The sequence below is a fragment of the Pyxicephalus adspersus genome, chromosome Z, assembly GCF_032062135.1.
Source record: "Pyxicephalus adspersus chromosome Z, UCB_Pads_2.0, whole genome shotgun sequence".
Lineage (NCBI taxonomy): Eukaryota > Metazoa > Chordata > Amphibia > Anura > Pyxicephalidae > Pyxicephalus > Pyxicephalus adspersus.
This window is the reverse complement of record NC_092871.1, coordinates 22,519,739-22,537,960: the sequence shown is the minus strand read 5'-3', so window position 1 is coordinate 22,537,960 and position 18,222 is coordinate 22,519,739. Positions and strand designations below refer to the sequence as shown.

Here is an 18,222-nt window from a genome sequence, read left to right as displayed (position 1 = left end):
CTTACCAGCAAGGTGTATTCACTGATATTTCCCTTTCTAGAGTGACAACATTTGAGCTGCAGAATTGTTGCTTTTCAGGGTACAGTGGGTAAAAACCCAACATAGTATTTTGTAATAAAGAAAGGAGTACCGGTAATATACAAAGGGTTTTATCTACAGGTTATATTTAGTAGTCACCTATCACTTTTCTGTCTGCTAAAAACTGATAAAAAGTAAGACCCATCTGGTGAATTACCATTGACACCAATAAGTCTTTTAGGCTATCTGTAAGGGTGACATTCTTCCACTTTCCGGCAATGTAGTCACAGTTCACCACTAGAGGGAGACAACGTTCTGTCATCGATCAATGCTAATGTGGATAAGGCGAATTTTAGCAAACAAAAATTACCTGTACTAGAAAAACTTTCATTTTTAGCTCCTGGAAACATGAGGAACAGGAAAAACAGGGACTCATTACTCATGGAAGAAATAACAACACCTGAGACTTGCTGAGGCTGTTAATTCTTTTACCGATCCCATAACAAGATAATCACAGGCGTGGTCCAGAGCAAACACCTACATTAAAAAATATTATTAAAATTATGTATAACTAATGCAATATTTCTTTTCATCGCTAGAATAACTTTACTGATAGACAATGATTTATAATGATGATACTTTTTATATCTGCCTACCCATCTTTTTCTGTCTTCTAAAACCTCCACTACTTCCCACCATTCCATATCTCCCCTCCTATTGTGTGATACTATCTCCCTCTCCTCCTAGATAGTAAGCTCTTCTGGGCAGGGTCCTCTCTTCCTGTGTCACTGTCTGTATTTGCAACCCCTATATAATGTACAGCGCTGCGTAATATGTTGCTGCTATATAAATCCTGTTTAATTAATTAATACTATGTGATCACTGTTTGCATAGGATTGCCTTCATCAGCTCAAAACAAGTGGCGGCACAACTCTAAGACTTCTCTAGAGCTACCCCGACTCTCTGGAATGGTCTTCCTCATACTATTTGGCTTGCTCCGACTTTCTGCTCATTTAAAGGAGCTCCTAAAGCGTACCTAAACTCAGAAATTTAACTTACCATAAAAAGGTAGACAACCCTTTTATGTAGAGTAAAAATTCTGTTTTTCTTTTTTTTTCATAATTGCAACAGCCTTTATTTTTTTAAAAAACGGGTGCAGCATCGCCCCCTAATAATGAATGGGAGTGCAGAGCCTCCCGGGATACTGACGTCACGCATCCTAGGAGGCCCTTGGGTGCTCCTTCTGCGCATGCCCGAGCATGCGCAGTGAGATCAGCAAGTTTTTTTGCCATCCTCTGTCACCCGATCTCACGCCTGGGTCGGGTGACGTAGGATGAAGAACCCAGAAGAATAGATGAAGATAGCAGGGCCGATGTGGGATCCGATGCAGGACACCCCCTGGATCAGAATACCCTGTGGGATTGAAGGTAAGTAGATTTTTTTTCACAGTTTTCAGTTTTGTTCCTCTTTAAAACCCATTTTTTTTCAAACTTGCCTAACCATTTTCTTCTGTCCCTCACCCTCACTACTTATCCACCATTCCATATCTCCCCTCCTATTGTGTGTTACCCCCGCCATCTCTTAGATTGTAAGCTCTTGTAAGACTTGTGTCACTGTCTGTATTAGTCTGTCATTTGCAACCCCTATTTATTGTACAGTGCTGCGTAATATGTTGGTGCTATATAAATACTCTTTAATAATATTAATAATAATAATAATAACAAAAATCTCACACACGTATTTATGTCATAACATTCTAAGCCAGGTTAGGATAAGGAAAACAAGAAAATGTTCTGTGTAAAATGGTGGTCAAGCCAGAAGGTGTTGCTTTAGGCACCTATAGTGATGGAAATCCAGCCATCATTAAAACAAACCAATGCCATTTGGTGATGAAATGCACCAGACCAACAATTTAGCATTGGAAATACAATGTCAAAATGCAATGGAACAGATTTGTGTCATTGGAACTTTGTACTCTTCAATCAGTAGGGTGATTGTGTGAACATGTCTTTGCATCAGCAACTGATAAATATACAAAACGCACCACCTGCTGGGCCAGGTGCCAAGCCTGAATTTATTGCTGGGTAGAATAAATATTTGTTACATGTTACTGAATAATAGGTGTTGCTTTAATATGCACATATAATGCACATGTAAAATACAACAGTAAAAGAACAAGCCACAACATAATATAGAACTTCTAGGAAAAAAGGGTTCTTACAAAATGAAAGTTAGAGATAATCATTAATTTTTATTGAAGTTGGAGTTTTCCTATAATCTTTATTTACTGTGGTGCAATAACACCAAACCAGTTTAGCTGATTCATTCTCCGGAGCCTCTTACATAACATTTAATATTTCTTTACTGCTACCAATTAGAGATTTACCAAACTGTCTGCAGATCCTGGCCCTGGTAGGCTGGAGTTGGGGATCCTGTGTATGAAAGTGTATCTAATGTCAGAAGTTTTTGTTTTAGATAGTGGTGTAGGAGAGAACCCTCATCCAGTTCCATTGCTGTGTGTTCCCCGCTCTATTTGGACTATTGCCTATTGTCACCAAACAGCAAGGCTCAAAGACAAACTTCATATTAACTGTGATATACCCCAAGATTATAGCATGCAAGCCCTTCCCTTGTTTGTACGCCCTCCTGTTGTAGTATGTAAGGGCAGGTCTTTTCTGCTTACCTTCTGGCCCAGAAACTGTTGGAAAATTCAAATTGTCCATCTTCTAAAATATTCCAAATAGGAAGAGATGAGAGAACATTCCCATTAGCTTGTAGATGTTTCCTTTCACTTCTTCCTACTTCTCATGGGCAGCAGAAAGTAGGAGCAAGCCGAATAGGATGAGAAAGACCATTCCAGAGAGTTAGAGGAGCTCTAGAAAAGTCTTGGGGCCATGTGTGTGATGAGGTTATGAGTGAGGAAGTCAGTAGTAGGTCATTGGAGGAGTAAAAAGAGTGGCTAGGGGAATATTTTTCTATCAAGTCAGAAAGGTAAGTAGGACAATAACTGTGGCGGGCTTTGGAGGCAAAGCACAGGAGCTTAAATTTGATTCTAAGGTGAAATGGAAGCCAGTGTAGAGAACTACAAAGAGATGCAGCGGAAGAGGAGCGGAGCGAAGGATGGATGAGTCTGGCTGCAGCATTCATAATAGATTGTAGAGGAGAGAATCAGGTTAGTGGAATACCAGAGAGGAGGAGGTTACAGTAGTCCAGACGGGAGATGATAAGAGCATGTACAAGGAGTGTGGTGGTCTCTAAAGCAACCAAAAAACTTCTAAAATTTCTAAATTAAACTAATCCTAAATGCTTATTTTATTGACAGGATCGTTCTTCCATTACTCAGCATTCTGTTCATTCTCCAATATTTCCAAGTTTGAGCAACATTGAGGGGTGGGATATGCAAGACAGAGTCATTTTTTGGCACAGCCATGTTTTGGAATTAGCAGACCACTAATGATTAGAGTTGGTCTTTTAGTTACCTACATTTTTGAGTTCTCTTTACCCATTTTGAATTCACTGATAAATTTTTTATTGTACTGCTGCATTCTGGGGCACATAAATTAGGTTAACATAACTGTTAGGTTATATTTGGGAGCACACTTTTTTAGCAAATGTGGGGTTAAAAAGTATTGAACAATGCCTCAAAATGTTTTTGTCCCTAGTCATTTGGAAACATTCCTTTAACAGTGACATTTTATTCACTTAGAAATGCCACTCCAGAAAAAAACCTTTGTATTCTATTGGTCTGTGGGGGGGGGGGGGGGGCAGTTTTAAACAAAAATGTATAATACATAATACACCTTAATGATTTCCAGAATTAGTTAAGCTAGGCCTGGAAACAAAGACACAACACAAAACAAGTTTGTGTTGCTATTCTTAGTCTACATATAGGTATTGATATCACTCATAGAAAATACAAGGTGATGAATGGAAATGTCCACTGCAATACCCCATCATGTTGCCACAAACCCACCCACCAGGTATTGGCAGGTGTTACAACACGAAGCCAAGTCATTTGGGATTTTTAACCAGCACAAATAATGTTTCTATCAGATTTACTTAATTGTTTTAGCACACAACTCCACTGGTGTACTTTCAATGAAGGTTTAATATTTTTCAACCTATTGGGAACTGGAAAACCTCTCTCTTTTCTGATTGGATTAAAGCATGTTGCACTTCTGATTTATTTCGGATCTGTTTCATCATAAGTTAGGCAATTGGGTAAAAATGGGCTTGTACTAGGCCAGCATGTTTTTTCTTGTTCAATCAACTATATTAAGCAGTTAGCATGGCTTACAGAATGTCCCATGCAAAGAAGAAAGACTGCCCTACCTGAAACCAACCCACAATTGACCAATAACCCAATCAAATTGCCAATTTGGATAATCAACCCAATGCAAGACTCTAGGAAAGAAGAAGGCAGCGGAGGAGAAAAGAACAAACTAAGAGATAAATCTGCAATGTAATTTGCAAATATATTGTGCATATTTTCAGGTGCTGGGAGCTAGGTGATTAATTAGGAAGGGAGGGTCAGTTACTAACTGCTGCATACATCACATTACAGACTGATAATTTATTGATGATGGTTTTGCTTACTAATCATTTCTAAAGTGACTGAGAACTGGGTGTAGTCATCAGTCATCGGTTTCTAGTATAGATGACATCTGTCTCCTATTGTGATATAGCTCATACGTAAACCCTAGAACCCGGTAACCTTGAAGATATTTAGTATTAGGTAAAAAGCTGACTTCACATCAGAAGGTCATGTGTAATTGCAGGTTGACTTGCATTAGTATGTTTTGGATTGCTTTACAACTAAATCCAGGCAAATATTAAGCTAACTTTTATGCAGCTTTATGTATATTTACAAAATCATTAACAGCATATATATACTAACCTGCTGTGGTAATAAAAGGCAGACCCAGCTGTAAAAAAATGGAGGATTTTTTATTCACCTGCACTTTTAGCATGAAATAAACCAATTCATAATAAAAGGCAGAGATCTGTCAGTATCTGGTAATAAGCAGATACTGCAGACTAGGAAGGTCGAGACCTCTCACGGCTATTTGGTTCCTCTTGTTGCTGATGGCAGGGTCCAGCACAGCCTTTCTCAATCTTTTCAACATCGGGGAACCCTTGGAATAACATTCAGTTCTTAGGGTACCCCTGTATAAATACTATATCTAGAGCTCACAGTACATTGGCTTAGTTGTTAATAGGAAGAATGCTTCTTACATTGCTGACTAGTGGGAAGAATGTCACCCTTACAGGTAGTCTAAAGTACCATTGATGCCAGGAAAATGGACCTCAGAGACACAAATTGCCCATTGCTCAGGGAACCCTTAGCAAACTCTGGAGGAACCTTGATTGAGAAACTCTGGTCTAGCACCTGTGTCACTAAAAGAGGAAGAAACTTTCCCCTGAGTGACGTCATAATGCCAGAACCCACGCAATTCAGAGTCCAGAGACACAACCCACCCACCGCCTGTGATCTATACGGGAGATTTGGTCCGCAACTCTGATTTTGGCGGACCACTGCTGGTATCTGTGCTCTCATGGCCCATCTGTCAGACGGCCTCGGACCGGGGTTGGGGACCTCTGTAGTAAGTAATGGATAGAAGAACAGCAGTCTGTAATCCTTCAACGCCCATTTAATGGATGCACAAGCATACATCCCCTCCTTCCACTCCCAGGTAAATTAGGGGGCCATCTTCCAGTGCAGCAATGCAAAACAATAGGGACTTTAGTAAAATCACCAGCCTATAACACAGATCTGGCTCTTTTTCTAAACTAGAGAATCTGACATTTCCTCAAACATTCCCTCGTGTGAATCAATTACTGCCATTGAGACACATGGACCTGAAACACATGGATCTGGAAGATTCCCACGATGGAATATTTAAGGGAATGTCTGATTCCCTATTTTATGTTGTGTTCCTTTTAGTGTGGCACAGTGTCAACTAGAAGATTACTGTTATATGCTAAGCTCAATATACCTTTCACGCTTGTTACTGAAGTCACCAAGCTTGTGTTCCAGGAATTTTGAGATACATCAGTGTATATGGTGCAAAATTTCCAGTCAGGAGTTACAGACAACCACCTACTTTATAGAATGAAGCATAAGGAGAGTAGCATATGAAAAAGTTTACTTTTCAACATTAGAAATTATCTTAAGGTTTGTCCATTTTTTAGAAATTTTTGAAACATACAAATACTATACACACACAATAAAAATACAAACACAAAGTAGTATAAAACTATCACCAAACTACATTCAGTGTTAAATCACTTCATAACGAGTTGCATACTTCCTTAAAGTACATCTGCCAAGGAAAAAAAACCTAGGAAGGGCCTGCATATACCATCAGCCCTCTTCAAGTCCATTTTAGGACCTCAAAACCTGCAGCATCCTAAACTGCAAGATTTACACTTCCCTGTATTGTCAAATGCCTGCATACCTCCTCCTGTTGGTGCTCTACTTTGATAGGAGCCTTACTGGTGAATATGAAGGTGCAGGCTTTTCAATACTGTCAGAGGTGGAGATTCTACAAGAATGGAATGAAATGGGTTTGCACAGAGGAAAGAAGGCAGACACCTCTATTTGGCCAAACAAGGTTTTCCTTGCTGGCAGGTATACTTTAAATTACCAGTTATTCTTTAGGCTTTTCAATATAAGAAAACACTGCCTACTATATCTCTAGGTACCAAAAGTACACCTAAGCTTGGTATTTGAGTTTTAAGGGTTTGCAAGCAAACTGAAACTGTATGATGATGTTATGCTGCTGCTGAATTCTGCATAATGTAGAGTAACTGTAAAAAATGGGCATTCAGTCTAGGAGAGAATTACCTTCATTATGTCCACAGAAGGAGGGTGGAGTTTTTTTTTAGAAAAAAAACTATTAAGGGGAGAATTTGGCAAATTAGTGTATGTGACACTTGTATAGCTCGGTTTTCAACCCACATATACTGTACCTACTGTTATGTGAAGTACCAGATTGGTGTAGACTTGTATGATGGTTTATCAGTTGATCCAAGATAATGGCTCATTTACATCGTATATACAAGTCAGGCCTGACTATTCCTTTCATAAAGTGAGATGAGAACTTGAGGAAACTTTCCTGCCTTGTCTTATGGCCCTCTAGTTTTTAGTCGGATGTTTCAGATTTTGTATCTGTATTTTCTTACCCTTTATAGCAGACTATGTAGTGCTAGATTGGGTGACTTAGCAGGACGACTGGAAAAGAAGACAGAAGATAGCAGCGCCTGGCGCTCCTTCCGTGCTGGGACGAAGAAGAATTCCAAGACGTTGCGGATGGAGGAAAGGCCTAATGCCATGGAGGGATCTGGGGGATTAAAAGTAAGTGTGCTTTTTTTCACTTTAGTTCTACTTTAATTTTTACTTTTGTCCCCAAAGCAGAAATAGAGATAATACGTATGAGTATCTGTATCAGTTACATTGGGGAAGCTTTCTCATCCTGTTGGATAAATTTCCTCTTACAGTTTCTATAAGTGATGTAGTAAATAAGTGGAAAAATCAGACAGTCAAACAAAAAAAAGGATTGTGGTTTTAACCATTCCCCATTCTGCCTATACCAAAGCAAAGACACTAGATGGGTACCCTTTATGAATAAATCCATCAGGCATATCTCATCTAATGGGAAATGGGTTGGCCATACTTTTCAAGAAGATAAGGTACTGCAGAAGAATCTTAACTAGGACTTCTGTGTTTTGAAAGTAGGGGTTATATTAGAAATATTTTTTCGGTTCTAAGTTAATGAAGCTTTTTCTTTTAAAGAAGGACTTTAGAATTTGCAGAAGGCCTAGAGAAGAAAAGTATAATCTATATATGCTATATCTGTTGCTTTAAAGTCACAGCTCTTGCTATTGTTTAGCCATTGCCCAGGCATTTTTTGTTCCTGTAGTCTGCTCTAAGCAGTCAAAAATGTACTCTCTGCTATGGGGCCACTCCTTTGGAAAACATGCATAGCTGAGCATGGGAAAGTCTGCAGGCATTGACAGAACAGTGAATAGAGCCGCAGAGCTAGTGGGGGAAGTGTCATTTTCACATTACACTAACCTCTGCCATTAGTTCGAACCCTTTAATACTTTTTCCGCCCAGTATATAAAGGGCAACTGGCTCATCGCAAGACTTTCATGTTCACACTACAAGAGTTGTGGGCAAATGTTTTCCTGAAATGAACATCCATTCTCCTTCTTTTTGCCTACACTATATATAAAGTCAAGAAGCACGAATAACACTGAAAGTATGAATAGTCTGCATCTATGTATATTTGGTACACACATCAATGCTTTGTTTGGTATCTAAAGAGCCATGTTGTTCATGCAGAAGCAATAAATAACTGTAATGGGTCCTGGGAACTAAACATATAACTTTTTAGATGTGTGTTAAAAACATCCAGTACCTGGTTTAATTGCAGCTACTAATGAGCAAAGTTTGTGATTAACACTTTCTATTTGTTTATATGTGCGTCTGTACCACAAAAAAAAAAAAAAAGAAAATGACAAAAATTAAAGGAATTTTGAAAGCTCCCTAAAACAACACATTTTACTTATTTCTTCATGGCCTCCTAAAAAAAAAGACAAGGAAGCAGAAAATATACTTTTGTATGACATTAACGAGGCTCAGAGTAGTCTTGTCTAGGGAACACAGAATCATATAACACTTCATAGAACACACCATGAAAACAAACACATACAGGCTTCTTATATCAACCAAGAAATAAATTAAAAATCAATTATACACTGAAAATTTAGTCCTTCTTTGCCAGTTCACATTCTCTCTTGACACGGGAGAAAGGCCCCAATTCCTTGCAAAATATAAAGTCCCAAAGAACCCGTCCCCAGGAAGTATGGTAAGGCAAGGTGTCATAATACTCCGAAGCTATTCTGCGTACCTGTAATAGATGAAAACATGGAGTCATAAATGACACAGCAGTGAACTATTTGGATATTTAATTGCTTACTAATGTGATTTCTGTTAATTTTTTTTAATTGAAATGCTTAAAAGAAGTTAACAAAAAATACCCTAAATACTAAATACTAAATAAGAAAGTGCCATATCTCTAACAAAAGAAACAAAACGAAAATACCTTCTATACCAACTAGATAAGTAGGACCACATAATAGGCACAATACAGGTAGTCCCTGGGTTACATACAAGATAAGGACTGTAGGTTTGTTAAATTCAATTTGTAAGTTGGAACAGGTACATATTTTAATAAATGCAATTAGAACAGATGTTTGTCTCAACATATAACATATAACATATATATAACATATAACATAACTGTATAAAATCCTCACTGTGAGTTAATCACAAACAAAGCAAAAAAAAAAAAACTTTATGGAGCCTAGACATTCATTAACTTCTGGAGCAATATGTGCTTTGATATTCAAAAAGAAACAACTGCAGAGTTTTTCTTGATAATTAAAGAGTCACAAGAGCTTGCAGAACTGCAAAAGACTTCTTCTGCAAGTTGTGCAAACCGACCCCTTCCCCCATCAAGCCTTAGTCCTGCACACGAATGAGCAGGGAAGCCCATTTGTATCTATTCGTCTTCATTATGTCGGATGTCCTTAACTTTGGGACTACCTGTAACATCATACTGTATATGATATAATCAATAACATGCTATCAAAACATTTTTGGTCTCAATGCGTTTTGCGGATACAACTGATTCATCAGGGGATTGATAGCAGAACAGCACATACAAATATCCAGAAACCAGAATGATGATCGGACCCATATGTGCAGAAAGCACACCCAAAACATTGTCATAAAGGACTCTGGATTGATGTCAGTGGTGTTAGGTCACACTGATATTCCCGGGGGAATTCCAACAGTACCTCAGGAAATCGTCTCAGAAACATTATTCTTTGCACTGAGGGGACTAAACCAAATCCTCGGCATAGAGAGGGGGGTGGGAAAGTGCTTTAACAAATTATCAAATCTGTGAATATGTATTGGAGAGTGAAAGAGGATTCATAGAGCATTATAGGTTTTAATAGATCCACAGCACAAGCTGTCCATCATACACTGAAATGTGCAGAAGTAAACCACACTTACCTTCAATCCCGCAGATTAGTCTCACACTGTGCAGGCGCGAGATCGGGTGATGTAGATTTGCAAAAAACTTGCCGATCTCACTGCACATGCGTGAGATAAGCAATTTTCCCTAATAAAAAAGGGCTCTTTCTACGCATGCCCAAGATTCTCTGGCATACGCAGAAGGAGCAGCCAAGAGCCTCCTAAGATGCGTGACTTGGTATCCCGGGAGGCTCTGCGCTCTCATTCATTTTTGATTGCCTAGGCCAGGGGTATCAAATCTGGCCCGCAACGTCCTTTTTTTTTGGAATCCTAAATATGAATAGCAGCTGACCTGCCGCTGCATTGAAATAGCGCCGTTACTACAATTTCCGGCATCACTCGCTTCTTTAGACCAGTGGCCTTTCTGCCAAAACGTGGCCCCGCATTGGATGTTTTATAGGCGCAAGTAATGCCAGGAATTGAAGTAGCAGCATCACTCGCGTCTCTAGACCAACGGCTTCTCTGCCTATGCGTTCCCCACATTGAACTGTTTTAAAGACGCAGGGAATTGTAGTAGCGGTGCTGATTCAGTGAAGAGGGAATTCTAGCCACTCATAACATGAAGCTCCACATTGGACTGTTTTCTTGACGTATTTTCTTGAGAATTGTAGTAGCAGTGGTATTTCAGTTTCAAGTTTGGCCCGTGACTTTGTCTAAGTTTTTAATTTTGGCCCACTGTGTAGGCCACTGTGCCTAGGCGATTGAGAATTAAGTGCTGCACCCTTTAAAAAAAAAAAAAAATAGGGTGTTGCACTTAAAAAACACAAACAAAATTTTTACTTTAAATAAAAGTGTTGTCTACCCTTTTTTGTAAGTGAAAATTCTAAGCTTAGGTAAACTTTACTATCTATTGAAATAAAAATGCATACTTTTTTTAATATATAATATATTTTTTAATATATTCAAAACCCACAATGCATTTCCTTGAACAGTTTAGGGAGTGCTGTGTTTGTTTATTAGAATTATTGGGCGTGCCAAGTACAACACACTAGCAAAAAATAAGTGTGTACTAAGCTATGTATAAATATTAGATAATTGTCATTCAAAGTGAGTAATTTCTGGAATATCATTAAAGTGATAGCAGAGGCAGAACAGACACAACAACTAACATTAAGGTATTCATAAGGTAATATCATTCAGGCGTGCCAAGGCATATATATGGTAGAAGTTCAGAAAGGTGTTTTCAGATTGTTCCTTCCTCAGTGCTTACATTGCTCAGGTCCCGATATTCTCAAAGAGGCCTATTTATAAAGCAGTGAATCTGACATTCACTGATACATTCCGTAATGGAGAATCAGTTACCGCCTTTGAAACCCTTAGACCTGAAAAATTCTCCACCAGGGAATGTTTCAGTAAATGTCGGATTCAATGCTATATGAATAGACTTCAGTTCAAATTTTAGGTGAACAGTTATCAAATTATCTTTGTCACAAACCCCAAAAAGGCTTAACTAAGTGCACTGTCAGCAAAATCTAAAACTAAATACCATGCTGGGTACCGTAAAACAGCGGTTACCAACCGGTGGTCCGCAAGAAAAATTTGGTAGTCCATGGCTCTGGCTAGTATGCCCCCCAGTGTGGTTCTTTTCCTGACCTCGCTGATCATGTCCCCTGTATGGACACAACAAAAGTTGCGCTACTGTCCCCCCCATAATGTTTAGCAAGCAGATCTGAGCCTGCGATGGGAGAATGAGCCAGTTCGAACATCATCACGTCACTCTGGGGCAAGTTTCTTCTACTTTGAGTGACACACAGCTCCCTGCGCATGCGCGGTCCAGATTCCGGACCTGGCACATGCGCACTCGTTTCTACTACATGCCATCATAATTAAAATGATGAATTTAGTCGTCCCTGAGCTTCAAATGTTTGGCAACCACTGCTGTAAAGAGCAAGGCAAGTGTTCAAAAGTGAATAACATCTAAGTAATAAATTGTTATAATCTGTACGCTAACACCTGTAGTGAACTACAAAAAATATATTTTGATAGTTAAAAATATAAATAACCCACAGTAATGAAAATACTGCATACATTATGTTTGTGTGCATCAGGCTTTTTGATTGGAAACTTGGGAAAGAAAGAAATTTGGACAGTATGGCAGCTGTAATGGATGGTTTTTTTAAACAGATTTGTTTGTTGAATAACGTTATACAAGAACCAAAAGAAAATAAGACATAGAAGTCATAGTTGAGCTTCATGTGACCATAATTTATAATGTAATTAGTAACCTGTTACTACTAGTTTCCAAATCAATTATACCTCAATTTAAAGTTTGAGCAACCAGTGCTACAGGAAACCTTTCCTGAACTTTGGAGCCTTGTATGTTGTGGGTGGAGACCAAGGTTAATAAATAACCAAAACTTAAAGCCTGCAGCCAGACGCCTTAACTTATTAAGCTCAATATAAGAATCACTGCTTAGAGAGCCATCAAAAGACAATTTTCGTAATTTTTATGCTGCTGGAACAAAGCAGTGCAAGTCTTGCTTCCATGATTCATAGAATGTACAGTGAACATGTGCCACGTAATAGCTATTAGGTCAAGCGATCAGTATTTTGCACCAACAGTACAATCCTTAGTTCACTTGCCATATTTATTAAGGGGTGTTTTTCTTCCTGCCATGGTTCTCTAACGTTAGGTAAAGTAGGAAAGGAACAAGACTTGTCTTTTAGAAGCAGGGATAGAAGACTATACAGAGGGAGCGTGAAATCTGGATGCAGCATGGAGAGATTTTTATAGGAATCTCCAAAGATTCAGAAATCTCTAAGTGTAATTCTATGCAAAATTTTTTTTTTAAACTTTAGAGTAGGGGAGGGATAAAACCTATAAGGACTGTTCTGCTGCTGTCTATGTCCCCATTGCTCCCTTTATATGTCATGGTAACTATTGTCCCCCAGACAAGAAGTACTGGAAACTCAAAACTGTTACAGTTATCAGAGTGAGCGGAACCTCTTGATATGGACACCTGTGTTTCCAAGGCAGGAAATGGAGTCAAATATGTCTTAATGAGATAAAAAGATGAACAGGTTTTTTTTTTTATCTATCTATCTATCTATCTATCTATCTATCTATCTATCTATCTATCTATCTTTCTTGACACTCCTCCTGACAGCATGCACAAATGGGTTAGCTTCGCTCCTTGATCTCCGTAGGATCACCTTACCAAAGCAATAAAAGTAACCTCCCTCTGCCCTGCAGGTGTTCTTTTTCTGTCCTCGCTCCAGGACCAAGCGTTTGTTTCTCCTAACTCTCTTCCCCTGGTTCAGTCTCTCCAAGGGGAAGTCCCATTGCGGATGGTAAATCCATCAGGTTTTGGGATCCCTGGTGCTGAGGGTATGGTGATGTTGAGCTTAAATATCCCCTTTGTTGTGGGTAGGTGAGCAGTAAGACAAGTTTTTTTTTACCTGTTTCCATTTTCTTTGCTGTCCAAAACAGTTGCTCAGTGCCTTGCACAGGTGCAGCAAACTTCAGCTCCCAGCCATCATTCAAATGGCAGAAGTAGAGATAAGTTTGAAGGATAAAATGTCTTGCTTTATGTTGTATGTCTTAGGGTCACCTACTGTATGGCTCCATTAAATTGCAGTCTGAACCTCAAATATTAGGCATTGCATATACTTTGGTAGAATTTCGTTGTAACATTTTTGTACATTCAATAGGTCTTAGTGCACTGTTGTTCTGCCTGATTTTTTTTTACTAGTATTCTGTCATTCTATACTTTTACATACCTGTTTAATATCCTGTGGTATTTTTTGGGAAAAACCTTGAAGGTTTTTTTCCTGGTTACTTATACATTTATTAAATCATTAGATGTTAATAGGTGCAATTTGCTATCATAACACTGTTATTCTTCAAACTACTCCAGCAGGGTGTATTTTGATGTAGTAGCAGTCTTTGTTAGACGACCATCACCATCCTGCTTACAGTAGGTGCTATTTTGAAATACTTTTTCTGTTTTCTTCTTCTTTGTAGCTGCAATCTTACTGACAGGAAGTCAGATAGAAAATTTTATTTGTAGGTTTTGTTTCTGCATAGGCACATATATAAGAAAGATATATTACTTGTTTTTAGTTGCTGGCTCACCTAACCTCGCCTCACAGGCACGAAAGCTGCAGCACAGGTAGAGGATGGATTCAGAAAATGTCCACCACCTTTTAAAAAAGAGTGTTAATGTGGTTTCTTTCTGTTGTGGGATGAAAGCCCTCTAAGAAAGCATACCAGGAAGTCAGAGCATGCTTCTCTCCAGCTTAGTCTGTCGTGCCTCTAATAAAGGGTGTGTAACAAAAGATATGTCTCCATGTAGGCCGGTGTCAAAGGGTGCTAAGGCTTCCTTAAAGCAATGTGCAACTTGGCCATCCAACCAGGCATTTATCCAAATGACCATCATACTGACTAGCAATGTGCAATCTGTGCCTCTCAGGTCAGCTAACATTGACACCAGTTAGGGTTTTGATTATTTGTAAAGGTGACATTCTTGCCACTGGCAGCAAAGCAACCAGGCATTTATCCCACTGACCATCACACACAAGCGTACAGTAATCTGTGGATGTATGGATTGTGGCAATGGTTCCTTAAGACTCAAAAGTTGTTTCGGGGGCTTTTTTGTCAGTCACTCTGCCATTGAAGCATGCTGGGTGTGTGGCAAAGTGATAAAAGCCCTGGAAAAAAGCATCTCAGAAAGACAAGACAAGAATAGAAAGAAGTCACTCTCTCATTCCAGGAACAAATCAGTGGAGCACCCGGAAAGTGAATCATGTTGGGCATGTGGCGCAAGAGCATTACCATCTAAGCGAGTGTTTGCTATATGCATTAAAGAAGCAGGCCGAGATAAAGAAAGTGAATCAAGGCTAGTAAGAAGTGGCCGTTCTTCACCTAAAGAAGTTATCCCACATTTTAGAAGGAAAGTCCAATTATGTTCCGTTTGGGATCCCCTGGGTCAAAATGGAGAATTGAAGGCAATCTACACCACAACAGGTCTGGTTGTTGCCCAGCAGTAGTATTAGGATTGGTGTCACATTTTTGGGGGCAGATAAACAGGTCCTGTATGCTGCTCAGATCCTATTTGGAAGAAAGTATACACAGTATCACAGGGGGCAAGTTGTGGCATAGGCATCAGGAGCTTTTTTACATAATTGTACAAGAGGCAGGAGATTTCCTGTTAAGAAATGTGTTAACCCTCAGTAAATACAACCTAAAAATCCTAAGTTCTGTAGTCAGATAGTCCAAAAAGAGCATAAGGAAAGCCTTTTAAAGGTGTATCTATCCAGATGTTGAAGATAGAATCAAGATTGTCCAGGTTTCTGGCATCTGGAAAAGCACGCGAACACCCTGTGTGATTTCAGGCAGGTAACAAGGTTACCGAATAGAGTTTTTGTCTTGTTCTCTGAGATCCTGGTGTGTTTATACAACAGCTCCAAGCAATTCAAAGAAGTGCAATGCATTTCAATCCTTTGTTCAAGGTATGAGATAAGTAATGGTGCTGCTTTCAATAGGAGAGCAAGAAAGATGATTCTATTCCAAACTTTTCATAGTAAGGAGATCTCTGATGAGTTTAGGTCAATCCTGGACCTGAAGGATTTAAATTCCTTCCACACTAGAAGGTTTAGTATGATAATTTTGCAGATGAATTTGTCAGTCATTTGTCTGGCTCATAGGATGATTTCAATAGATCTAGCAGAAGCTTACACGTCTCAATTGTGGAATGCCACCAGAAATTCTTCCTGTCTACTATGTTTCAAACACCTCCAGTTCACCTGTCCAAACATCTTTGGAGCTGTGGAAAGAGTGAAGGGTAATTTAAAACATTTATCAGTGATAACCTTGCTGTTGTTCAGGGAGTCAGCCTATGTCACTACTTCAATGACAATCTTTGCTGACAATATCCAGGACCAAGTGGAGAGTCACAAGAAGAGAAATCTGCAAACTTTGACTCTGGTGAACTGTCAGAAGTCAGTGAGGGCCTATGCAGGGAATAGAAATTTGAGGATAATGTTCATAACGGTGAAATCTAGAACAAAGTGGCACAAATGATGGTCTAGGTTTAAGGAGTTTTTGAGGGGTCGACACTGCCAGCGAAGGAAATATTAATAATCAGGTCTTCTACATTACCAGACAGTGGAACAAAGATTGTCTATTTCTATCAAATTACAGTCAGTTTTTTTGTTTTTCATAGACAAAGACATAGACATCTCAACTTTTCTGTCTCCTAACCACATGCCTAAAATCTGTTAGGTGATCATATGAGCAGATCATTTTTCAATCACAAGTGGCTGCTGGGCAGACAGTTTTTCAAATCGATAGACCTGCTTGCATTTCCAGTTATGTCCAAGTTATGTATACTGGCCGTGACCCTGGCATGAGAAAATTGATATTTTATTCCAGGTTTTTGAACCATAGCACTGATCTTGAGAGGTCTTCTGAAAATAAGGAAGGATTCAAGAAAAGCAATGGTTATTATTTCCCATTGGCTGAAATCAGAAAGGTGTTAACTCTAATTATGATTGCTTCTCTTATTCTTTCTTGCCAGGACTTTTTCATGGTCGTTCTATCCCTGACTGCCCGGGTCTCAATGCCAACTTTCTGGAAGGCAGAGGCTCCTAGCATCTGGTTATTCTCTGTGGTGGGAGATATGCTCAAAGCTTACGAACATCTATAAATAGATGCCAAAATATATAGAAAGTTTTTATTGGTATAGCAGAAATCAAGGGTTTTCTTGGTTAACCCAACACCAGCACAGGTACCAGAATGTTCTGCATTCAGCTTCGGATGAGGAACTTGGGGTCAATTTGTTTAGGTCCAAGTGTCAGCCCCCACAACCACCAAGTGGGTGGAACGTCTTTTGCGGTGATAGATCTTCAAAGCAGTTGTGAAATTGAAGCCTTCAGTAAAGTAATTCTTCTTCTTTTCAGCATAGGACTTGCCTCCTGTTCTACAAGTCCTCAAGGAGCTTCCCTTCCATCCAGTCTAGGTCTGCTCAATAAGAAAAAAGACTTGAAAGATGAAATTCTTGACTTACTATGGCTGATTCATCAAGCAAAATTGGAAGCTCGCTTGCGCATTTGCATTCGTGATCCCAAATCGGAAGCCTCTGATCAATTTATCAACTAAATTTCAGGTGCTGGCATATTCGCGTGGAAGTTAGTAACTGAAATGATTCCGCTGCTGAAGTCGCGCATCCCCGGCAGTTTGACACTGGCGAGCTTGCATTAAAAGTCACTGTTCCCCTAAAAAAGCTTACCATCTAATGGCACACACATTACCCTTAGCCCTAAAAAAAATGTTTGTGCTGTTCAAATGTTTAAAACATCTGAATGCTCTAAGAAAAAAGCATTGTAAAAAAACCTTATTTCTTTTCTGTTAGGCAAGGGTTAACTGAGTTCAGCCCTATTACTATAGTTATTATAACAATAATAAAAAATATATATATTTATAATTATTGTAGTATATAATTATATATGTATCTAAATACTTTTAACATCAAATCCTCCTCAACTTTATTTTATTTTTTAATTAATAGAATATCTGTTTACTGGTGTACAAATCTAAAGAACGAATGCTATATTTGTTGGGCCATTTGTGAACTATTTTGGCTTTACATGGAAGTGTGGCATTACATTTTGTTTGTTTGATTACGTTTTGTTTGTTCTTTTTAATTTTTTTTGTCATTTAGTGTAAAATTTAGTGATGTGTGTTTTTTTTTGTTTTTGTTTTTATGTGTTTTTATATTTTTTTGTGACCTTTTAGCAAATGTTTTTTTTGAATAAAGTTGTTTGTAAAATGCTGTTGTTTGTTTTTTGGGGGTTTGTTATGTGATCTCCTTTCCAATCTCCTAGGACACACAGTTTAAAAAGACAATTGTGATTGTTTTTAAGCTGTTCCTTTCTCTGAATTATTTGTAAGGCTAAAAAGCAGCACAATTGTCTTGTTAAAACTCAGTTGTTTGATGTGCATAGTTGTGCGCCAGACTTCAGGAGTGTGTAGCTCATAGTTGTGTGCCAAGGCGGACCCGCTATGTGCACCTGAACAGTGTTTTATCAGTTGAAAAATGCACCTCACTTTTGCACAGTCCTCATTCAGGTAAGTTTGTATTTTTTTGAGTATATAT

At 38.7% G+C, this 18,222-nt stretch overlaps 1 protein-coding gene across 2 annotated transcripts in view; it reads right to left on the bottom strand.

Annotated features, from left to right (window-relative positions):
• Positions 1-6,147: 6,147 nt before the first annotated feature.
• The window catches only part of LOC140343315 (sphingolipid delta(4)-desaturase/C4-monooxygenase DES2-like), a 29,621-nt gene continuing 17,546 nt past the window's right edge, over positions 6,148-18,222 (bottom strand). For both annotated transcript variants that reach the window (XM_072429944.1, XM_072429945.1), the window contains exon 4: positions 6,148-8,933. In XM_072429944.1, the coding sequence (XP_072286045.1) occupies positions 8,790-8,933 (144 nt within the window). In that variant the 3' untranslated portion in view covers positions 6,148-8,789. The remainder of the gene's footprint in view (positions 8,934-18,222) is intronic.